The sequence below is a fragment of the Onychostruthus taczanowskii genome, unplaced genomic scaffold (genome assembly GCF_017590055.1).
Source record: "Onychostruthus taczanowskii isolate IOZ18803 unplaced genomic scaffold, ASM1759005v1 scaffold65, whole genome shotgun sequence".
NCBI classification, from domain to species: Eukaryota; Metazoa; Chordata; class Aves; order Passeriformes; family Passeridae; genus Onychostruthus; species Onychostruthus taczanowskii.
Window position 1 is genome coordinate 4,831,596 of NW_024504233.1, and position 22,213 is coordinate 4,853,808.

Sequence of the window (22,213 nt, forward strand, 5' to 3'; positions counted from 1 at the left end):
TGATCCTGATCTCTCCGTTGGGAACTGAGTGCTTTCTGTGCTGCAAAGGGCCAGGGAGCCCCCAGGATGTCAGCCCCTGGCCAAGGCCCAGCAGTACCTGCACGGCCGCGTTCCGGTCCTGGGCAGCCTCGAGCTCCTTGTTCTTCTCATTGAGCACCTTCAGCTGCTCATCTGGGGGGAAGGAACAGCAGTCAGGGATCTCCACTAGGATGGGACAGAACTCACCCTCCAAATGCAACAGAGTCACAATTTCCCTGACAAACATTTTTAGCAAAAGAGAAGAATGCCAGACCCCGCCCAGGATGCAGCAGGGGTGCTGGGGCAGACCAAGGCAATGCTTAGAGCAGAAGCACTTTAGTGAGGATCCACACACTGTATGCTACCACCCAGCAAGGGCTGTTTTGCCACAAGAACAAAAGATCCCGTTTAAAAAGGCTGACCTGAACACACCACCAAATCACATCTCTGCAAATGCAGCTGATGGGAGATTTTCAGCTCCCGTGCAAAACCTGAGGCAGTGCCCACAACACTGGGCTGGAGTGAACGTCCTGCCCAACACTTAAGGATGTTACACAGTTACACTTACGAAGCTTTTTAAGCTCCTCCCGCAGAGTTTGACATTCCTGGGTCTCATTTACAAGTCTCTCCTGACTCTGAGCCAGTCGCTTTTCCACTTCAAAGTACTGTTGTTCTGCAAAACAACAAAATCATCTCAATTTTACAAAATAAATTTTTTTTTCTTTCTCGCCTTTACCAAGGAGCATTCTAAAAAGAATATATAAAAATACTAAGACTGTACAGAATGTGAAGGAAGCAAAAAAACCCCAAAAACCCAGAACACTTTGGAAGGCAAAAACCTGCATTTCCAGATAGTGAATGCTGTTTAAAACTCTTTGCTAGTATGACAAGTGGTATCTTTCCAGAAACTGTGATATGTTTCAGCCTGCTCTAGTGTCCCTGCTGATGGCAGGGGTTGGAATGAGATGACCTTTAAGGTCCCTTCCAACCCAAATGATTCCATGATTCTGTGAAATGACCCATCAAATAAGAACCTAATTAATCTGAGTAGTTCCTTAACATTTTTGATGTAAGCACAGATGTTGTATCAGCCCAATTATGCAGTGTGGGCTCATCAGCTTAACACTTCTTTTATTTCTGGAGTATTTCTATAGATATGCAATAAAATCTCCATATCCCCAGGTATCAAGGGATTTGATCTGGGGAAACTTTTAATGAAGATGTCTTAAAATTGATTCCTGGGCTCTATTCCCTTAGCAGTGAAAAAAAAATTTAGATGTGAATTTTTGTGATCTAAAACAGTAACTGTGTCATGGAGCTTCAGTGTGATATACTCAATGAAAGCAGAACTAATCCCACTCTTGAGCAGGATGGGCTTTAAGGAAGCACTGAGGGATGTCTGTTTATCTTCTTCCTCTCACACATTACAGTTTCAAGTAATGCTGCTCCTCCTGCCACACATGAGAAGAATGGATCTGCAAGAGAGTAACTTGCTAAAATCTGTGGGTTACCTTAATTTACACCACACTTTAGTAACACATCTACCAAGATGTCTACCACGAGAGAGACTGAAAAACTGAAAGGCAGAAATAAAGAAGTATGAAGTATGAGAAGTATGTCACATCCTCTACAAATTAACTCATATTCACAACTTCACACTCTTGTCTCCTGCTCTCTGCTGGTGTTACTGTTCTGTTATCAACTCATCTCCAAATGAATATAAAAATATTGATTCCATCAGGGCCATTTTACAGAATGGAATTGAACAGTAAAGTATAAACCTAAGGCTGTTTGAGAGCTCTGTGAACAAAGCTGTATTTCTCCTCCACAACGAGGACCAAAGCAGACTGAAGCACAGAACTGTTTGGGTTGGAAGAGACACCTAAGATCAGAGTCCAACCATGGCCCAGCACTGCCAAGGCCACCACTGAACCATGTCCCCAAATGCTACATCCACACAGCTTTAAAATCCCTCCAGAGGTGGGGATTCCACACCTGTCCAGAGCAGCTGTGCCAGGGATGGACACACCCTTCAGTAAAGGATTTTTCCCCAAAATCGAACCTGAACCTTCCCTGATGCAACTGGAGGCTGTTCCCTCTCCTCCTGTCCCTGTTCCTGGGAGCACAGCCCGACCCCCCGGCTGTCCCCTCCTGTCAGGGAGTTGTGCAGAGCCAGAATTTCCCCCCTGAGCCTCCTTTTCTCCAGGCTGAGCCCCTTTCCCAGCTCCCTCAGCCCCTCCTCATCAGACCTGTGTGCATCAATGGTAGTTCAAAACCTGGCGAAAAGCTGTTCTTTAAGCCCACTCCAAAAGCAGTTTTAACCCATAACATCCCTTAGCAAGACGAAAAAAAAAAAAAACAAAACAAAACAACAAACACCAGAAAAAAAACCAATAATAATAATAATAAAAAAAAAATATATATATACTCCAGGAGCCGCAGTTTTAACCCTGAACGTCCCTTAGCAAGAGGAAAAAAAAAACAAACAACCACCAGCAAGACAAAAAACCAATAATAATAATAAAAAAAAAAATATATATATACTCCAGGAGCCAAAGCGAGACAAACACCGATCAGGTCCCAGTGCAGGCCCGTTCCCAGCCCTCTCCCGGCCTCCCAGCCCCAGGGCACCCCGAGAGCCTCTGGAAGGCAGAGCCGCGCTCCGCGCCGAGCCCGCGCCGCCTCCCCCGAGCAGAGGGCCCGCCGCCCGCGCTCACCGCTGTCCACCTTGAAGCGCTCATGGCGGGCCCGCAGCCCGTCGATCTCGCCCTGCTGATCGCCCAAGAAGCGCTCCAGCTTGCCCTGCACGGCGCGGGGCAGCTTGGCGAGCTCGGCCCGCTCCAGGAGCTGCTGCAGCACGGCCGCCATGGCTCCGGCACAGCGCCGCCCGCCGCCGGCCGCGCTTCCGCTTCCGCCACGGCCGCGCCCCCGCCATCATGGGTGTGGCGGAGCGCCACAGCCGGGATAGCAGACCGCACGGCCTCGTCGCCATGACGGGTACAGGAGCTTCATCCCTGCTACATGACACGAGCTGTTTGTGCTTCCAGGGTGCCCCGTGCGCCCGAGAGCTGCCGGGGAAGCGCGGCCGCTTCCGCCACTCCCAGCATGGAGGGCGGGGGCAGTGCGCCCCCTCGCGCGCCCTTTTCCCGCGCTCCGCTCGGCATTGGTGTGCGCCATCGCCCTGCGCCGCCGCGCTTCCCGATGACGTAACCGGCCACATCGGTGCTCGGCTGGGACCGGGGAGGCTGCAGGAACTGGGAATGTGCAGGTGCTGATCCATGGGGATGTGCAGGTGCTGATCCATGGGGATGTGCAGGTGCTGATCCATGGGGATGTGCAGGTGCTGATCCATGGGGATGTGCAGGTGCTGATCCATGGGGTCTGGAAGTGCTGAGCCTGGCTGTGGGGATATGAGTTGAGGTGTGTGAGCACCTTCCCTGTGGATGTTCAGGATGCTCTTGCCTTTCTCACCCTGTGCTCTTGGCCTTCAGCTTTTTGATGCTTAATTCTCTGGGAGAGCTCTCCAGGCATGAAGGGGTTTTCAGGTCCCCAGCCCTACGGGGAAGGGAGGGGAGTCTGTGGCAGCCCAGGCTCATTGGAATGTCCGCAGATGCTGTGCTTTGAATGCTTGGGAATTGGAATGGAAGTGGTGTAGGGCATGTTCAAGGACACGTGTGGAATTCAGCAAGTCACTGTGTGAATGGAACAGTGCATCCTTTAGAAGTATCATGCAGCAAGATACTTTTTCTTGAAGGCATTTCAGAATTCAAGTCCTGGGTTCAGTTTTGGGTCTCTCGTGACAAGAAAGATGTGGAGGGGCTGGAGTGTGCCTAGGGAAGGGAACAGAGCTGGGGAAGGGTCTGGAGCACCAGGAGTGGCTGAGGGAGCTGGGAAAGGGGCTCAGCCTGGAGAAAAGGAGGCTCAGGGGAGCCCTTTTGGCTCTGCACAACTCCCTGACAGGAGGGGACAGCCGGGGGGGTCGGGCTGTGCTCCCAGGAACAGGACAGGAGGAGAGGGAATGGCCTCAGGCTGGGCCAGGGAAGGCTCAGGTTGGATATTGGGAAAGTTTCTTCACTGAAGGGGCTGTCCAGCCCTGGCCCAGCTGCTCTGGGCAGGGGTAGAGTCCCCATCCCTGGAGGGATTTTAAATCCATATGAGCATTGTAGCATTTGGGTACATGGGTCAGTGGTGGCCTTGGGGGAATGGTTGGACTCGATGACCTTGCAGGGAGTTTCAGTCAAACAGTTGTAAAGGGTCTTTGTGTGAGACTTGTTCTCCTGTACCCATTGCAGTGTGTGTACCTTCTTTCCCTTAGTGCATTGTGTGTTTTGTAGGCTGGAGCTACAACACCTCACTTAAACCTGGAGCCATGGGTAGAACTTACCTCGTCGAGGAAGGTATTGGGCAGTACCTGACAGAGCTCAGCACGAAGGTGAAGCCATATGTCACTGGCCTGTTGATAGGGCAGGTAAGTGTGGGATTGTCCTTACATTCCTTGCTGTGAACTGGGGAAACCCCTGTTCACCAGCCTGAAGCTGTGTTTGCTTCTGTTGATGATCTGGCAAGTGTTCCCCACAACGGGACTATGTCATCCGGGCTGTGCGAACCCCTCCCAAGGAGCAGCAGCAGGAGGAGAGCCTGGGCCCTCCCAAGCTGGCATCCCTGGATGAGGAGTGGATCACCACACACGCCAGTCAGGTGAGAACTCACCCTGGGAGGTGACAAAGGGGTGGGAGGAACAGGAGGGAAGTAAGAAAATAAGATGGACACAAAGGATCTCAGCACTTGCATCATCTCAAAGTGACAGAGCCTTCCTAACCATGCTGGGCACAGGTGTTTTAAACCAGAAATACCCTTAATGTTTTCAGGTTTTTTGATGAAAGAACACTTGATATTACTGAAGGGAAAACACTTGCAGGGTGTGTTCCTGCATGGAGAGGGTCCTGTAAGTGAAAACCAGTTTTCCTTAGTTCACTTCTGCTCTTGGTGCAGACTTGTCTCACCAGTGGTTTCTGATATCTTGAGTTACATGGTTTCTAGATTGCCAATCCTGTTAATAAATGTTCATTTTCAAGGTGTCCAGAATGCTCCCTGGAGGGTTGCTGGTTCTTGGTGTGTTTATGATTGCAACTCCAGAGCTGGCTAAAGACGGTCAAAATGCTCTGCGCAAGGTAAGCAGAGTTCCTGCTGGGAGGAGAGCAGCACCCTTGGCTTGTGTGTGAGGAATTTCCTGTCATTGGCTTGACTAAAATACAGTTGTTTTGTTGCTTGTTGTGCTTTGATGTGTGGGTTTGAGACTGGAACCTCAGAAATCCCTGTCCTGTGGGACATTATTTAACCTCCTGTTTGTTACTGCAATAGCAAATCTGAATTTCTATTTACTGGGTTTGTCTGTATTTACTGGATGTGGACATTCTGGCTTAGGGAAAACATCCTCAAGGTTTATATTATGCTAAATCCTTGTTGCTTAATATAAAGCCACATAAAGGTGCTAGTGATGTTAACATGTTATCTTTCCTTGTCTGAATGAATCACTCAGTTTAGGGGTGTTTACATTAGTGAAAGATCTACAATTCTGATTCCTTTAAGAGAAACATCTTGTCTAGAATGTATGCACTTAGGAGTGTAGGATTAAATTTAAAACCATACTCAGAACTATCTGGTAGACTTAAAATGCATTTTTGTTACAGTATTGGGGCATCTACTGCCATATTTGGTTTCTGTTCTGAAAATGTGCATTCATTTAATCATTTTTCTAACATAATCATGGTCAGTGATTTAAGCATGAGCAGGTTTGGCAGCCTGAGATCCAGAAGTCAATTTTGGCAGTTCAGTGTAATTGCATCTAAGTTGTGCTTAAAGAAACTGATAGCTGGCTAAAAAAGGTGAGCTGTGTCCAGGTGACCAGTGATGGCTGAATTAAAAATTGGGGGGGGATTTGTTTTTTATAATTAGTAGCTATTTTTCACAGCTTTCTGACCCAGCTGGTAGGCACAAAACTCTAATATGTCTGTAAGGACAAAAGCATACAGGTTGGACATGTGAATGTGTGCTGCTTGCTTTGGTTTATAAGGGAGCTAAATTAAAGTTTAACAAGCCTCTTTCACTTTGGGGAAAAGTGCCTCTGAATCCCGGTTGAATGTTCTTGTAATGTAACATTTTGGTGATGTGTAAGCTGTGTTTCTTGCTCATACATAATTTTGATATTGTTTGGACTTAAAATTTCAGTACAAGACGATTTTCCAGGAATTATAATTAATATTTTTGCAATATATTTTTGGTCTTTAGCTAATCTTCTCAGTGGAAAAGTCCTTGAGTAAAAGAAGGCTCTGGAAACCTGCTGAAGAGGAGGTCTCAGACAGAGCAGCTCTTCAAATCTGTTCTGCTACAAAAAAGTATCCTTTATGAGCAAGGTTTATTGACTGGGACTGCTGTCCCAACCTCTTTTATCCAGTTACAACTGAATAAATAACAATTAGGGAGGAAGAGGCTGTTTTAAGTTCAGCTAGACATGTATAAGTTGAAATAATGAAGTTTTCTGATAAGCCATAGTTAAGACTATTGATCCTCTTGTCCTTGCAAAATTTCCATTCTTTCTTATGAGGTCTGTCTGTGTGGCAGCATCAAATGGCACCTTTCCCAGTCAGTCTTGACTTGCATAAACTGAAATAAAAAAAATCTAAATTACTGTTTGGCTTTTTGAATTGCTCTTGCCAGTGGTGCTTGCATGGCACTGGGGGAACAGCAATCCTGTGGGATCAATACTAGAGCTGCAGCAGAATGCAGGAGCTGTTGGTAATGACATGATACAAGGAGAGAAAGCAAGGATTTTTCCCTGAGGGGAGAGAGAGATGAGGATAAATTACAAATTGGTGCCTTGGTGCTTCTCATGTCAATACATATTGATCTTAATTTGTTTGTAAGAGATGGCACAGCATCACTGTGGTAGTTGGAGATTGCAGGCAAATGTTTTCCCACTTTTTTACACTGATGAAAGGTGAGAACTTGCTCCAGAGCATAAATTAGCTTGACAAGGAAGTTTAGCAGAGGACTAAGTGAACTGTGGATTGTTCTTAGCTGTTCCCTTGCTTTTCAATGGGTCTTTTTCTTTAAGTAGCACAGAGTAGTCTGCCGAACCTACGATGTGCAGGACCCAAAGGTAAGCTCATCCTGCTGTGCCACACCCAGCTTTTCATGCATGGCAAGTCATGCTATCCCCCCAGAAAGCCTCAATACAGTGCTTTGGGTAGATGCTTTATGGCTTTTCTTTTCTGCTCTCAGAGTTCAGCTAAACCAGCAGACTGGAAGTACCAGAGTGCTCTGACTGCCTCCTGGGTGGCTTTGGGCTGCACAGTAAATGTGAACATCCACATTCCACTGCTTGCTACCTCCCCCAACCACGACCTGGAGAAGAATACCAAGGTAACTCACTGCCTGCACCATTTCCTACACACCAGTGACCACACTCATTTCTCTGCTGAAAATTGAGAGAGAAAGAGTTGAACAGTGCAGGAGAGGAGTAGGACTAATCAGTGGAGAATGTTTAGCAATTATTCCTCTTTTAAATATAACTCTTCTGCTATGCTCAGTGAGAAGTTTCCCTTGTTCAAAATTATGTAATAATTGTCATGATTATCCCAGGTAACTTCTCTGCTGCCTCACCTGGTGAAAGGTTGCACCCAGTTTGTGCAGGACTGTGGGGTGCTTTTGCCATGAGTTGGCTTTCAATGGGCTGCAACCCTCTCTGCAGCCCCCAAATCCCTGGGGTGGCACTTCAGTATTTTGCAATGCTTGTTTCTGAATTTGTTCTGAATGTGGTCCATTTAAGGTTTACCTTTGGGAAAACAGGTTTTTCACAGACTTTATAACTCTGTCAGAGTAACTATTAAAACACATTCTTCTGTAAGTTTCAGCATGGGACTGTCCAACCCTTCAGTGAAATTCTTTCCTCTTTCTTATGTTGTTGTTTGTTTTGTTTTCACTTATTTTAAAGAATGGGCTAAACCGATGGTCAAAACAGATAGAAGACAGTGTTTTTCTGATCAATGGCCAAGTTAAAGATGAGGATACAGAACTGCTGGAAGGGCAGGTGAGTACCAAACAAGGAGCAATTGAGCTCTAATAGATGTGTGGTTGGAACCTCTGTGTGACAAAGCAGTGACTGAGACATCTCCTGTGCAGTTTGTTGATCTGATTGGCTGTTCCAGGCAACCAACACACAGAGCTGCCATTCCTGCAGCTTGCCTCTCCCTCCTGGGGCAGTGTGAGTGCAGTAATTATGTTTGAAATGACTGAAATGTTTCTATTACAGAGTGAGGTGTGGATGTGGGTGATGACATTTCAAAGACCTACTTCGGTCACCTCGTTGGCTGGTGCATTCATCTCTCCTTTTAGTTTTGTAGTTCTATTCTCTTGGTTGGTTTCTAAGTGCTATTTTTCCCTCTCAAAGGCTATAAACTAGGGAATACTCTATGTCATAGTGAGGAGACTGCTTCAGGCACTTTTTTTTTTTCCTGTTTCATGACACAAAGAATTTTTTTCCCCTCAGAAAAAGTTCAGAGGAAATACTCAGCCCGGCACTCAGTTTTCTGATGTCAAGGTTCTGACACAGCTGGTAAGTTTTTAGTGGTTTGCAAAGTATAAGCTTGCCTTTAAATTATAAAATAGAGCAAAAAATAAAATAACAAGGTTCTGAATTATTGTCTAGAAATCTTGCTCACTTATTCCTAAGACTTTTTTTCCCCACCTGGATATTGAATATGAAACTGATGGTCAACAGATCTGCATATTTTGTGCCTTGAGAAATTCTTGTGGTGAGGTAACCATGTTGTCCATGAATTGCATAGGATAGCTGAAATATTGGAAAACAGCTATGGAAAAGAAGTCCTGTGACTAATTTCTTTGCTAGTAGGATACCTGTAGGTACCCGTGTACATTGATTTCGGGTGACTTTGCATGTGAAGTTCAGAGTCACCCCCACACTTCAATCCACAGCTTGCCCTGGCTAGCTTGGACATTCACTTGGATGCTTTTGTCAGAAGCTCAGCTGCCAGCTCTGGATTAAGGCGTAGATCCCGTGAGCTGAATCATCATCTGGAACTTCTGGATCTATGTCAGGAGTTTCCTCCCTACCTGAGCTGTGAAGAGCCATAAATTTAGTGCCCCAGTCTAGGTCCTAAAGTCCAAATGTGTCCAGGCCTTGTTTGTAGCCTCCTGTGTTTTGTCAGGTGGCTCCTGGATTCTCAAAGTTATGTTCAACAAAACTAGAAGTGTTTCCAATGCCATTTTAAAGTCCATGAGTATCTCAGCTTCTTTTGTTGTTACTGTCTATTGTAATGAGTTTAATTGCTGCAGGGAGAGGAAAACTTTTTTTGGCAGAAGTGGTTTGTGCAGTTGGTGTGGAAGTTGTGTTTCCAGGTGTTGTCCTGGAGTGCTTCATGCTCACACTCATTGTTGTGGTAATTAGGGAGAGCATTTCTAGGCAACAGTTTGATGCAGTTCTCAGTGTGACCACGTGTATAATTTGGTACTGACTGATGGGATGACTCCCAGCACACCCTGGGTTACACTGATTATAGCAAACATGAAAACGTCATTGTTTTTAAAAAGTCTGTAAAAGACTTAACAGTTGCAATGCTGTTATTTGCCACAAGCCTGGAAAGTTTTAAAATCTCATAGCCACAAGTGCTTGAAGTACCTGGAGAGATAAACACATTTTCCATAATAGCAAAGAGATTTTCAGTCTTACCTAACCAAATGAATAACTTAAAATAAAAATAAAATTAGTTATACATCGAATAACTTAAAAATAAAATAAAAATAAAATTAGTTATACATGATGAAGGAAACAGCTTGTGTGTGAGCACCTGCTGTTGTTTTTTTGGTTCTGGTTTTAGTGACTCTGCTGGTTCTGGTTTTAGTGACTCTGCTGCAAGGGCCTGGGCTAAAAGTGGATGTGTTTGTTCCTCAGTGCCAGGGTGCCAGCCCCAGGTCCACGGCGACGGTGCAGGTGTGCAGTGGCTCCATAAACCTGCGGGGAGCTGTGAAATGCAGGGCTTACATCCACAGCAACAAGCCCAAGGTTAAGGAAGCCATTCAGGTACTCAGCAGGCTCTTGGTCCATCAGAAACATTCTCCTGAAACACAGGGGGCTTGGCACACTGGTTTTCCTTTGCCAGAACTGGGGTCAAAGTTATTTTAGAAACCATCCATGTGGGGTTAGTTAGTTTTTCTCTTCTAGAGGATATGTGTGCTGTGGGTAAGGCTGGGCTCTGGGGAGTCTTTACACAAATTGTCAAAGAGATTAGGCTTTGAAGAATTTTCTTTAAAAAAGGTTGCAGACTATATTTTTATATTTGTAGAGGTAAAATTCAGATTTACTTGCTCAGTATTTTATTTTTTTCCCCTCACTGAGTCATTACCCCTTGATTATTTTTGTTTGGTTTTATTGATAAATATCTGGAAGTTGTCATTTCTTATCCTAGCAATCCTAAAACTTTCCTCAGCTTTTCATTTTTGTTTTGTGGTTTTCCTTCTTGATACCAATTATTTTAATGTTATCTTTTCTTTATTAATAAATTATTATTTATTAAGTTGAAAATTCACACTAGTTTTTATTTTCTGGGAACTATTCTTTCATCATGGGTTTAACATACGGGGCTTCTTTGGTTATTTCTTCCTGACTAAAAGCTTTGCAAATAGTTTTGCTTTTGCAAATAGTTTTGATATTCCTGATGATTTCACTGTGTCCTTGCAGGCTTTGAAAAGAGACATAATAAACACATTGAGTGATCGTTGTGAAATACTGTTTGAAGATCTGATTTTAAATGAAGGACCACAGAAAAAAAGTAAGAAATTAAAAAACCCAACCCACTAGCTTATTATATTAGTACAGTGAATTTTGGTGGTTGTAGAAAATTCTGTTATAGTGAAGTTCCAGTATATTTAGAGCAGAATAAAAAGGGAAAGATATTGCTTGTCAGCCTTGACTTTTTCTTAAATCTGGGAATTTTTTTGTCAAGATTGTCTCCTTTGGCATCACAGTTCCTGTGACCACAAAATGCAGTCCCAGCTTCTTCCTCCCTCATCAGAAATCTTGTGATTTTTCAAACTTCTGCAGTTGAAACTTTTGTCTCTGAAGTTCCAACTGTACCTTGCACACTTTACATTTTTATTTCTATTTTTTTTTTAATCCATGTATGGTGTTCCTATTAATATTGATGTGTGTTAAAACTTGATAGTGACCAGATCTCTGAGCTCATGCTGGGACTCTTTAAACTCCTTTAAGTCGGTGCAGTGGTGTCGTTGCCTTAAACCAAAAAGGAGTTAATTGACAAATCAATGGGAATGTCTTGGCAGAGCGAGCCTTTTCCATTGCACGTAGTTCTGAGTCCCCTCTCTAGGTGGCACCCGAGCTTTGTGGCTCTGAGTGACCCCTCTGCAGTGCTTTGTGCTGGTGAAATCTGCTCCTCGGGGAGCTCTCACCTGCAGGCTCTGCCAGAGCCCTCCTGCGAGTCATTCTGAACAGGAGAAAAGCTCTGCTTTGCGTTTATGCTCTCTTTTGGAGCTGCCGTGGGTATTTCTGGAGAGACTAATAATGTAAGGACATAAATCCATGGAATAGCAGCCCACTGAGCCAGGCTTGTCTGAAAGCAGCGTTTCCACACAGAGACCTTGAGCTCCTCTTTTGCAATGACTTTTATCTTATGCTTAGAGATTATGGAGGGATCTTATCACAACTGTCAAGGCTTTTATTTGGATGGTATTTCTCCCTCTTTCCTTTCAGATTTTGGGAGGGAATATCATGTCTTGCCTCAGAGGCTGTTTGTCCCAGTTGCTGGATCCAGTGTGATGCTCAGTGATTATAAGTTTGGTGATGAGGCTGCTGGAGAAATCCAGGACCGTTTTGTGGAGATGTTGGATCAGCCTGTGCAAGCTGAAGATATGCACATAGCTGAGGACATTAGCACAGGTAAATATCTGAGAGCCAGGGCAGGCTGGCTCAGGGGCTAGGAAAATGCTGATTAATGGCATAGGCAAATTTTACCCAGATATGGATGTGCCTAAAGTCAACTTACTTCATATGCAACTCTAAGGATTTATAACAATTCATTACAGCATAAATATATTGTGGAAAATGGTCCAGTTTCTTAGAGTTTGTGTTTCTTGGAACAGACTTCTCTTTCCCCTCTCAAGTATTTTGGTTTTTCAGTGCAGCCACGGCTGCAGCCCTTGAGCTGCTGTAGAAACATGCAGAGATGGTTAACCAAGGTTTGCATGTGCCATTGTGCTCATGAATTAGAGGGGATCCTTTATTGATAAATAAACTCTTAAAAAACACCTTGCAAAGCTTTATTTTTCACATGAATATCTATATTTACACTGACAGTAGTTCATCTTTTTAGTGTTAAGTGGTTTTGAGACAAGCTAGAATAAGTTGAGTGATTTAGTCAAATCTACTGTTTTTTCACAACAGAATTAAAAACACTTTAAAAATTCTTCTAGCAAAACATTCATATAGTCTAATGTGTCTTTCAGGAAGTTCTCTTGCTAAACCTGATGTTTTAAAAATTGCCAAATACACTTCTTTATTTGGAGTGTTTTAATTTAGGTACCAAATGCAGTGCCCAAACCTGAAGATTTGAGGCTCACCCAGAATGAAAACAAAATTGAGAGCACTTTTCATTTTCTACTGAATGTCTGACAAGTTTGTGGTCTGATTATGAGACTGCTATATTCCGTTTAATACAGATATTTTGACATAATCTAGTTACTGGATTCCTCTTTCTGAATATTTCTGGTCTATATTGTTCCCTGTTGGGTTTTTTCCCTTGCAATGTTGATTTCAATGTAGATTTCAAATATGACATTGAAATGCACCTAATAACATTTCCTGTGGCCTTCTGGAAGACATTTTACTCCCCTTTTTTTTTTTCCCCCATCAAAATGCATATGAGCTGCAGGTTGCAGTTTTATAATTTAAGTAAATAAAAAATCCAACACTAATTCTGACATTAAAACTATGAACACTTTTTGATGTTGGTATTTAGGGACAAAAAACTGGGCAATGTAACCATGACTTGCTGTGCAAGGTGAACTGTGAGTATTGATATTCACCTTGACTTGCATGTTAACTTGAAGTGGGTTTTGAGTTTCCTCATTTCAGAGTTAACCATAAATTCTTGTCTTTCTGAATGAATCAGCTCCCCCCAGGCTTTAACTAGACCTGTTAGCTGTGAACTGACTCATCCTTTTGAAGAGTAAGAGGTGTACAGGAACCTCAAGGAAAACAGGAAAGCCAATAAAAATCTCTCTGGCATTATTAGAGTAACTTTAATACTCTTAAAACTAATTACTACTGAGCTTTAAGGAATCAGTGTAGCTTAGAGAAGCAAATGAGTATTGTTGTAGCAGTGGAGAGAGGTGTGGGAGGAGAGAGGTGATGATTCAGTTCAGTTTTATTGCTTATGTAAGGCTGTGGGGAGCTGCTAGTAGGAAGGAAACACCTTTCCACTCACAGCAGGGCATCCCAAAGATTAATGCCAACAATAGGTGTGAAGTGATGGCCACAAAAGGAGCTTGGGTGTTCTTGTAGTCTGCTGCTTGTAGAGTTAACTGGGGGGGATTTATATTCCTTTGCTTTGAAAGAAAAGCAAATTAAAGTTGGTGTGTATTTTCCTAAACAAAAAAACCAAAAAATCAACCCCAAAGCCACAAATTAAAATAAGTGCATAGAAGAGGGGAGGAAAAAACATACAAGGGGATTTTGGGAAAGCTTGGCCTTGTCCTGGTGACCACCATAAAGTTTGTCCATGGAATGGGCTCTGTTAATTGCAGTGGTATTGATAATGCTATCAGCACAGCACTGTTCATTTTGATAATTAAAGTTGAGGCATCCGTCACTTTATTAAAATCACAAGTTATTTATACACTTTTACCATAGCAGGAAGGTCATTTTAGAAGGAGTCCTGTTAAATGCATACAAAGTGTTCTGCATTCTAAAAAAAAAAAAAAAAACCAAAAAAATCCCATTAATTATGGGATTTGATTTTTATTGTTGCTTTGGTATGAAATGTCTAAGTATTGCTGTGAACATGTTTTTTGTGTTATAATGAGAGTTTGTGGTTTCTCTTGTGGAAAGGCTTTTCCAGTGCATCATTTTGACTTGGGAAGCATGTGTTGTTTCTCTAAGCCTAGCTCTAGCTTTGTTAATAACAGTCACTATTCAGTAATGGGTTTGTAGGGAATTTTGTCATCAGCCTTTCTGTTTGTGTCACAGTTCCTGTGGTCTGAGGCACCTACCTCGAATTAACTGGAAATGCTGTTCATACTGAGGTTCTGGGGAAAGTTTGCTGATAAAAAGAATTCTCTAAAATTCAAGAACACGAGCGGGCTTTTGAAATAATTTGGGGGTTTGTTCCTCTTTAAAAGATGCACTTTAGAAGAAGAGGATCGAATCAGTATAGGCAAAAGATTTATTTTTTAAGCAGCCTTTAGTAAAAACATGAATTTTTGAGGCCAGTTTTATGTGTTTACTGGACTTGGGGCTCTCCTGCTGTCTCCTGCAGTTTTAGTCTCTTGACTCCTTGTACAGCTCTCCCGTGGGGAGACCACTGGGTCATGCTTTAAAATTGCTGTGTAGAAAATAGAAAGTAAACCCCAAGCTATTTATAAGTGAAAGCCTTAAATAGCTCTAACACTGTAATTTCAAGGTCTTCAGTGCTCTAATACAGGCAACTGAAAGCTCTGCATTTCTGATTGGCTTTGCTAAATCCCTGCTCCTCCTTGGTGCAGGGGGTGGGCTGTTAAATACCCTGAGTGGATAGACAGAAATAAGACTTCAGCAGTGGTAATCACTTCCCCATCTTGGTTAGGAAACTGAAGAATTAAGGATTCATCTAACTGGTACTAGAAGACATCTGCTCTGAAAACTCTTTTGTGTGATTTTTCTACTCTACATGCAAACTTTCCAGAATGTGATGGCATAAAGTCTTGTGGTAACTAAATAGCTCAAGGGTGGTTCTTTTTTCTTTTTCCATTTGTCTTCTTATTTTTCCCCTCTGAACAGGCAAGAAATGTACAGCTGTCTTGATGTGCAGCTTCCAAAGGTCCCCTCAGCACAGGGGGGCACCAAGAAACCTGAAGTTAGAGGGCACAGACCATCCTACCTGTTCATCAAATATGCAGCAGGAAGGAACCTGCTGGAGCTAGAGTCCAGACATGGCCCAAAAAATGCAGTCAGATTGTCCCAAAGTGGGATGTTTCACAGAATTCAAAACTCTGGACAGAAGTTCTCTTACTGTGCTTGTTAAAGGTACTTACTGAATTAATAACTCCTCTAGCTGAAGACTTCTGCTCATATTTTAGGCAGCTGAAGGAGTGTTTTTCTTGGCACAAAGAAAATAATGATCTAGCCGCAGCCTCATTGAAGACTAGTGGGATTCAGGAATATTTGATCATTTCTCTTCAAAAAACACACTTTGCAGTGAAATACTGTTATCTTGAGTTTACATGGATGTGCTGCTTGCAGGGAGATCTCCAAGCAATGTTTGTATATCTGTATATCTCACTGTCCTGTTGAGTTTCATATCAGGCAGTGATTTCTCTGCTGCTGTACATCCTGTACCAGTGCAGTGGCTTTAGGGATAAAAACCCTAAAGACAGGTTTTAAAAGCTAGTTTGGGTGTTTTTGTGTAACAAGTCTTGTGCAAGCTTGACTTAAGGATATTTTGAAGACAATTATCCACATGACTCAACAGAAACGACCTTTCTGATCATCTAGATTATCCATTTCCACCATAGTTAATGACAGAGAAAGTACTTCATGAAACATTTGCATATGAATCACACAAAGGATGTGCCTTATTACTCAAGCATGTAATTTGTGATTTATTGCTGATGGTCAACCCCTCTGTGGAAATGGAGATGTGTTTTTATTCAGATCAGTGTCCCATGGCCTTCTAAACCCTGATATCTGGTTCTGCTGGGGGTTCCCTTGTCTCCAGAACAGTCTGTTAGGCTCCTTCTCTTATCTGAGCCTGCTTGTCTCATTCTTCCTAGACACATCCAGCTCCCACTGCCATGACAAACACTTTGTCTTACCCTTTGCTTTGTGCAGAAGGTGCCTGTGGTTGCAGATTCTGAACTGTAATCCAAATTTTTGGCAAGTGTTAGCAAACTCCTGAAAATGGGAATGCTGCAAATTGAAGGCCTTTGGCCCACAACCATCAAGCAGCCTTGTCACTGGGGGGTGTATGGTGTATTCCATGCTGGCTCTATGTGGCTCAAACAAGTTGGGTTGAAGGACTGGGAATTAATCCACTTCTTTCTCTCCTGCCCCTCTAACAAGCTGGATATAGCCAAGGAAATAGATAGAATAAATATTTGTAAAGGAAATAGATACAGGTTTGAGTCCCATCCACCTGGAAATAGACTCAAGCTCTCTCACATCCTGGCTGGGCAGACTAAGGATTTAGTAATTCTTCCAAAGAGGAATGAGTCCTCAATGCTTGCTGTGAAGGGGTATTTTTAGGGGATCTTCAACAAGAAATTTCTGTGGCTGGAAAAAATGCATCTCTGCTTGTCGGGTAGGGAAGTGCTGCTGGGCTCATCCTCTCCTGGTGTGGGATTTGCATGTACCCTGAACTCTGGCTCTGGAGGGAACCTTTGATCTTGGAAGGTGCTTAATGGTACTTTTTGGTGGTTCCCTCTCACTTAGTCAAATTCTCCCCAGGCTATGCAAAGAGAGTTGGGAACGTTACTCTGGAAGCAGGGTGTGGAAAATGAGTTTTGGAAGAGGAGCTCCCCCTGAAATGTATTTTGTCTCTTTAGTTTTACCCTTCCAGCCATACAGCATAGTTCAGCACTGTGCTATTGCTGTTGTACCACTTCTACTGCAACAAACTGGGGGGTTTTTTCTACCATAAATACACTTTATAAAGTTGATGTGAAGTTCTTGGCCTTTTGCATTAATTCACTATAAAATACAGCTGTTAATTTTCTCCTTCTTCCCTTGATTTCCACGCAGTTGATATTTGCCCAGTGACTGACAGCCCGAGTGACACACAACAGGCACAGCTGACAAAAGCAACGTTGCTGTTGAAGCTCCAACAAAATATGGGTATGTTCCTTCCCAGATTTTTGCTCTGGCACTCCAGAAGCTGCTGTGGTCCCTTTCAGGACTGTTAGCTCCCACAGCATCCTGTCAGCTCAGGAATTCAGGGAACACCAGCCACAGAGGTCTCCTTTCCATTGCAACTTCTCCATGGTGCTGCCTCATTTAGCTCTCAGAGATCTGTCTGCACTTAGTACAGCTCTCTTTGCTGTGGGGCTGCTTGTATTGAAATAGTTACACTTTAGTCAACAAAGCACTTACTTCTGGTTTCTGTTAATTATTAGAAATAGAATATAGTAACCAGAAGATTAAATAGGAGCAGTAAATATGTGTTTGCTTTGAATGTAAAAATGTTTTCTCTTTCATCATCACTGAGGTGTTTCAGGGTTTTCTGTGCGTCTCCTCAGCTGCATCAGTAATGGGCATGCTAAGGAAAGTAGCATGGGGTAGCTCTTTTTGGGGTAGCTCTTTTTGGTTCTCCTTGTGTTCATTCCCCCTGACCCACCCTCCCCTCCCTGCCTGCTGCTGCCTGTGCTGCCCTTCCCTCACTGCCTGTGTTCTCTCTGGATTTAGGGCTGGTTGTGCTGCCCCTGTTCTCTCTGGATTTAGGGCTGGTTGTGCTGCCCTTCCCTCACTGCTCTTCTCTCTGGATTTAGGGCTGGTCGTGGCAGCTGCTGTCGCAGTCCTGGCGTCGATTTTCTCCTTCAACTACTTCAGTGATTGATCTCCAGTGATTGAACTCCAGCCACCACAACTCCTGGGAAACGCTGGCCATTCCGAAGATGAAAATAGCTGGGGTTAATATATTAGTAATTAAGAATTGTTGTCTAAATCTCACCAGGTAGATGTGCAATGTAAACTGTAATACCTTCAGTTACCTTGTTCCATCATACCCTTCCTAAATTACATAGAGTTATGCACTTACAGAATCAAGTAGAGGGTGAATCAGGTTTACAAGAAACTAACCCTGTCACTCTGTATAAATGAGTGACAATATTATTTTCTGGACAGGTCCCTTGAACCAATACAGAACCTTAATTTTCTTCCTCCTGGCTCCTTTAATATAAAATGCTATTCCTGGTGTTTCTCAGGGTATTGGTAAAACCTGCATAATGACCTGGTATAACAATTCCTGCTTTAAGGGTTCCTTTGCTAAGAGAAATCTTATTTAATTACAGTTAATTGGGGGGAAATTAGTTTTAGTAAAGCCAGCATTTCACCATAGGTATTGTTTTAGATTATACTGGCTAACTAGCATAAAATGCATACAAATAGTTTCTAAAAGTTTCAAGACTAGACCAAGGCAGCCTGTAAATAGCTTGGTTCAAGAGTGGAGAACTCAGAAATCAATGAAATGCATGGCACTGCTGAGCTGTGTGTATGCTGCTGCCTTTGACTCAGTGCCTCCTGATGAGGATTTCTCTGTTCAGCTCCAATGCAATCACTGTTATCTTGGAATTTGAACTATTTCAGCAATAGTTACACCTAGGCAGGCCTTGTGGGTTATCCTGTAGAGACAGATAAGTTATCAAAATTATTGCTAATCAGGATTTTTAGATTATAAACAGAGAGCTTTCCATTATGAGAGATTCTCCTTGGGATGTTGGCCAGTTACATGTTTACTTGACATGAGGAAGGTGGACAGAGGGAGTGAACTCTAGTAAGGCTAATAAAGATAATTTGTATATGAAATGTAATGTTTACTTGGACCTGAGCTACAACAGAAAAGAATTAACAGCGTTTTAATACCAATGCAAATTTCTTTTTTTGTTTGAAGGCAGTGGAACACAAAGAAGAAAAATAAACCCTTTGATTCTAAAGCATAATCAAGTATGTACTGGGATACCTTTAATAAAGGCAACTCTGAGAAAGGTGTGTTGAGTACTGTTGCCTCACTTGTGTATTCTGTTTTTACATGTTTGGAAAAAAGAGCCACTTTTTTGAAAGACAGTGTTGACCTTGTGTGCTCAGCATTGCTCAAGGGCGGCCTCCTGGAGGAAGGTGGTGAGTGCTGTAATGGAGGCACTGGGTTCAGCTGCTCTGGGTTTTAGAATTGCTTTTTATTCTGTGCCAGTCAGTGGAACCAATGGGCAGGAATCAGGAGGTAGGATGACATCCAGGGGAGGTTGAGGGTTATCCAGAAAATGGGAGTAATTTTGTAACATGATTCAGAATATGGTTGGTTTAAAAATTGCTCTGCTACAGTCTCTGTTAGAAGGAGGAACAGGGGTGTAATGAGAAGAAAAGCGCTGTCTTTTGTCTCTCTCTCCTTTTTTTTTTTTTTTTTTTTTTCTTCTAAGGAGAACAGGGTGTGCTTTTGGAGGTAAAATACAAAATAATTATTCTTTGGTTGCGTGTAACACAAAACTCAGCCACAGAAGTGAAGTACAGCATCTCTGACACCAGAGAAGGAAATTGTCCTGAAACACTCTTTCTGTAGTTGTTCTTGTTTGTACAAGGTGCTCGTTGGGATATATTATTCCAGGGATCCCCTTGCAAAGAACTCTTCTTTTTTTTTCTTCTTCTCTGCAGCTTATTCAGTGCTTAGTAAATGATCCTTTTCTATGTGGTCATGGTCAAATTGGCCTTCAGTTTAGAGCTAACTAGGTATCAGGGATCTAATTTTCCAGTTTGGGCTTGGAGGAAGGCAAAGAAAGAAATAGCTTTGATGGAGATTTCAGGTATAATATAAGAGACAGCTGAAGTACCATCTGTGCAATAATAAATTAATCAACCCTGTCAAAGAAAAAATGAGTAATTTGACTTGTACCTACAGATTGAGCCTTCCAGTCATCCTGCCATGAGGAAATCGTGGATGTAGATGAAAGCAGGTTCTCACTTGTCTAAGAATTACAGGACTAACCAAGAGGGGATTTCATTGTCCCATCCTTTCTTGTACCATTTTGTACTGTTGTTAGTGTAAGATAATGAGGGTTTAGGATAAATTAAAATGTGTGTGTAAGAGAAAAGGAAAACAACCTTTTAAAAATCTGTTTCCTGACTACTGCATAACTCTAGCTCAGGTTCCATTGTAGGTTTATCCTTTTCCTACCTGTATAATACTCCAAAACTTTCAGTCTGAGAAAACTCCACTGTGACTGATACTGAGCTTTGTTAACTCATGTCCATGATTGCAGATATATATATGTTTTAATAATGTAAGAGTTCAGAGGAATGGTTTGGACTTCCACATCTGAAAATCAGGCTCTTCTAAGTATAGTTCTAAAATTTATAGTACCAAATAGTTTTACAGAATCATTATTTTCTGTGCCATTGGGTTTTCAAATGTGGTTTTAAAAGCCTCAGTGGTCTTGGCCACTTGGTCTTGGAGGTTTATAATTCCTCACATCTGAGGGCAGCATTTGGTGTGGTAAATTGTGACAGGTTATGATGGTTTGACCCCAGCTGGCAACTAAGGACCACACAGGGCTAGTTCACTTCCCCGGGGCAGGGGCAGGAAGGTTGGAACAAAAGCCTAACTCTTGGGTTGCAATAAGAACAGTTTAATAATTGAAAAAAAGTACAATATAATAATAGTAGTAGTAATTATAATAATGAAAATGGAGATAACAAAAAGAGAGAGGGGCGTACAGTCCAGACAGATGAGTGCTCACAGTGCAGTCCCTCAGCAGCCACCCACTGCTGCCAGCCTGTCCAGCCCCTCCTGGCCAGCTGCCCCAGGTCCCACCCTGCCATGGCATCCCCTGGTGTGGAATATCCTGTGCCCAGGGGGATCAGCTCTGCTGGCCATGCTCCATCCCAGCTCTGCTGCAGCTCCTCACTGGCACAGCTGGGGCAGTGCAGAGTCCTGGACTTGGGGCAAGCTCTGCTCAGCAGCAACTGAAGCATCGGTGTGTTATCAAAATGATTCTGTACTGAACCCAAAACACAGCCCTGTCCAGCTGCTGGGAGGAAAAATAACTGTCCCAGCTGACAGCAGGACACTGGCACCCACCAGAGGCTTTGCTCTCAGTCTGAGCAGCAGTGACACCAGTGATAATCTGTTCCCCCCTCTGCTCCATCAGAATATCTGGGGACTTGGGGTCTCTGTGACTTTAAGTCAAAAGGAAGAGTAACCACAGCCCAGGGTAGCAGGAAGGCTGTTCCCATGTGCTCATTGAAGCATTTGCTGTTTGCTACTCAAAACCCTTCATACAGTAATAAATATTTGAGTCAAATCTTGCTTTTTGTTTTTAAGGTTGGGGTTTTTTCCTGGAGAAACTGATAACTGCTGTGATCAAAGTTTTATTTGCAACTTCATTAGTCATCAGCTTCTGTTTAGGCTTGGTGCCACATTTGTATTTGCTCTTTGGTTTTTGTTTTTTAAATGACAGGTAGAAGAAAATCCTGCTTAAGCACGTTTAATCTGTCTCAAATTGGAGTGTCAACTTATTTCATACAGCAGCTCTAGGTGGAGCTTCTGTGGTGGTTTTGTTGGGGTTTTGTGGTTTCAGCCTTGTTTTCAAAAAAATGAAGCTTATGTGATGAGGCTGCTGATGTACACCCTAATAGCTTTTAAACCAAGTTGGATAAAGAGGGAAAGTTCTCATGGCAGTTAAGTTCCCACAGCTTACATGGAGATTTTTTTGGTGTGTAGAGGATTGAAATTTTTCATGCCTCTTCTTCAAAACGTATCATTAAACACAAGAGAAATATTGTTCTGCTACTCACGTAACCGGTTACTTTTGTGATGGACAAAGAAAATTCAGTATTTTCTACCTAAACTCCTGTAAGATCATTGGATTTTCATGCTGTTGGGTGTATCTGCAAGTGGTAGATCTTCAAATATTCTGAAGAGACAAATGAAATATTGGGATGAAAGTGGCTTTACCTTAGGGATCAACTTCATGCTTCAGTAAGGGGAAGAGGACTGCTCCAAGGAAAAAGCTTTATTCCCCCTGGAGTTCCATCAGAAAGACTTGGGACAGTCTCTCACTCAGCCATTTACAACATGGAAATCATGACATTTTGGGAACATGCTATTTGAATTCTTGGTGTAATAAAGTCATGAATTGTTTTACAGGTTAGAGAAGATTGTACAAGAGATGATAAGGAACTTCATTTGCACTGCTTAGTGTACAT

At 42.9% G+C, this 22,213-nt stretch overlaps 2 protein-coding genes across 11 annotated transcripts in view; one reads left to right on the plus strand and one right to left on the minus strand.

The window, feature by feature from the left end:
• The window catches only part of TPR (translocated promoter region, nuclear basket protein), a 34,221-nt gene extending 31,323 nt beyond the window's left edge, over window positions 1-2,898 (minus strand). For all 6 annotated transcript variants that reach the window (XM_041420685.1, XM_041420683.1, XM_041420687.1 and 3 more), the window contains exons 1-3: window positions 2,736-2,898; window positions 587-691; window positions 98-171 (exon numbers count right to left, since the gene is read on the minus strand). In XM_041420685.1, coding sequence (XP_041276619.1) covers window positions 98-171; window positions 587-691; window positions 2,736-2,886 — 330 coding nt within the window. In that variant the 5' untranslated portion in view covers window positions 2,887-2,898. The remainder of the gene's footprint in view (window positions 1-97; window positions 172-586; window positions 692-2,735) is intronic.
• A 336-nt stretch (window positions 2,899-3,234) lies between these two features.
• Window positions 3,235-19,004, plus strand: ODR4 (odr-4 GPCR localization factor homolog). Of its 5 annotated transcripts, none has more exons than XM_041420771.1 (14): window positions 3,235-3,286; window positions 4,353-4,486; window positions 4,585-4,716; window positions 5,094-5,189; window positions 6,307-6,413; window positions 7,141-7,177; window positions 7,300-7,440; window positions 8,012-8,107; window positions 8,567-8,632; window positions 9,989-10,117; window positions 10,775-10,865; window positions 11,804-11,989; window positions 17,045-17,137; window positions 17,788-19,004. In XM_041420771.1, exons 2-14 carry the CDS (start codon window positions 4,388-4,390, stop codon window positions 17,853-17,855), a joined length of 1,341 nt encoding a protein of 446 aa, XP_041276705.1. In that variant the 5' UTR covers window positions 3,235-3,286; window positions 4,353-4,387; the 3' UTR covers window positions 17,856-19,004. The 5 variants fall into 5 exon arrangements, with proteins under 5 accessions (XP_041276705.1, XP_041276710.1, XP_041276706.1 ...); XM_041420772.1 differs by having other exon boundaries at window positions 3,243-3,310; XM_041420773.1 differs by having other exon boundaries at window positions 3,250-3,334.
• Window positions 19,005-22,213: the final 3,209 nt, after the last annotated feature.

Bases quoted from the DNA above. Each gene is read 5' to 3' on its own strand.
- ODR4 (XM_041420771.1), top strand. From the start codon at position 4,388: ATGGGTAGAACTTACCTCGTCGAGGAAGGTATTGGGCAGTACCTGACA. The intron at 7,178-7,299 runs GTAAGCTCATCC...TTCTGCTCTCAG, and splicing joins ACGATGTGCAGGACCCAAAG to AGTTCAGCTAAACCAGCAGA. The intron at 8,108-8,566 runs GTGAGTACCAAA...TTTTCCCCTCAG, and splicing joins CAGAACTGCTGGAAGGGCAG to AAAAAGTTCAGAGGAAATAC.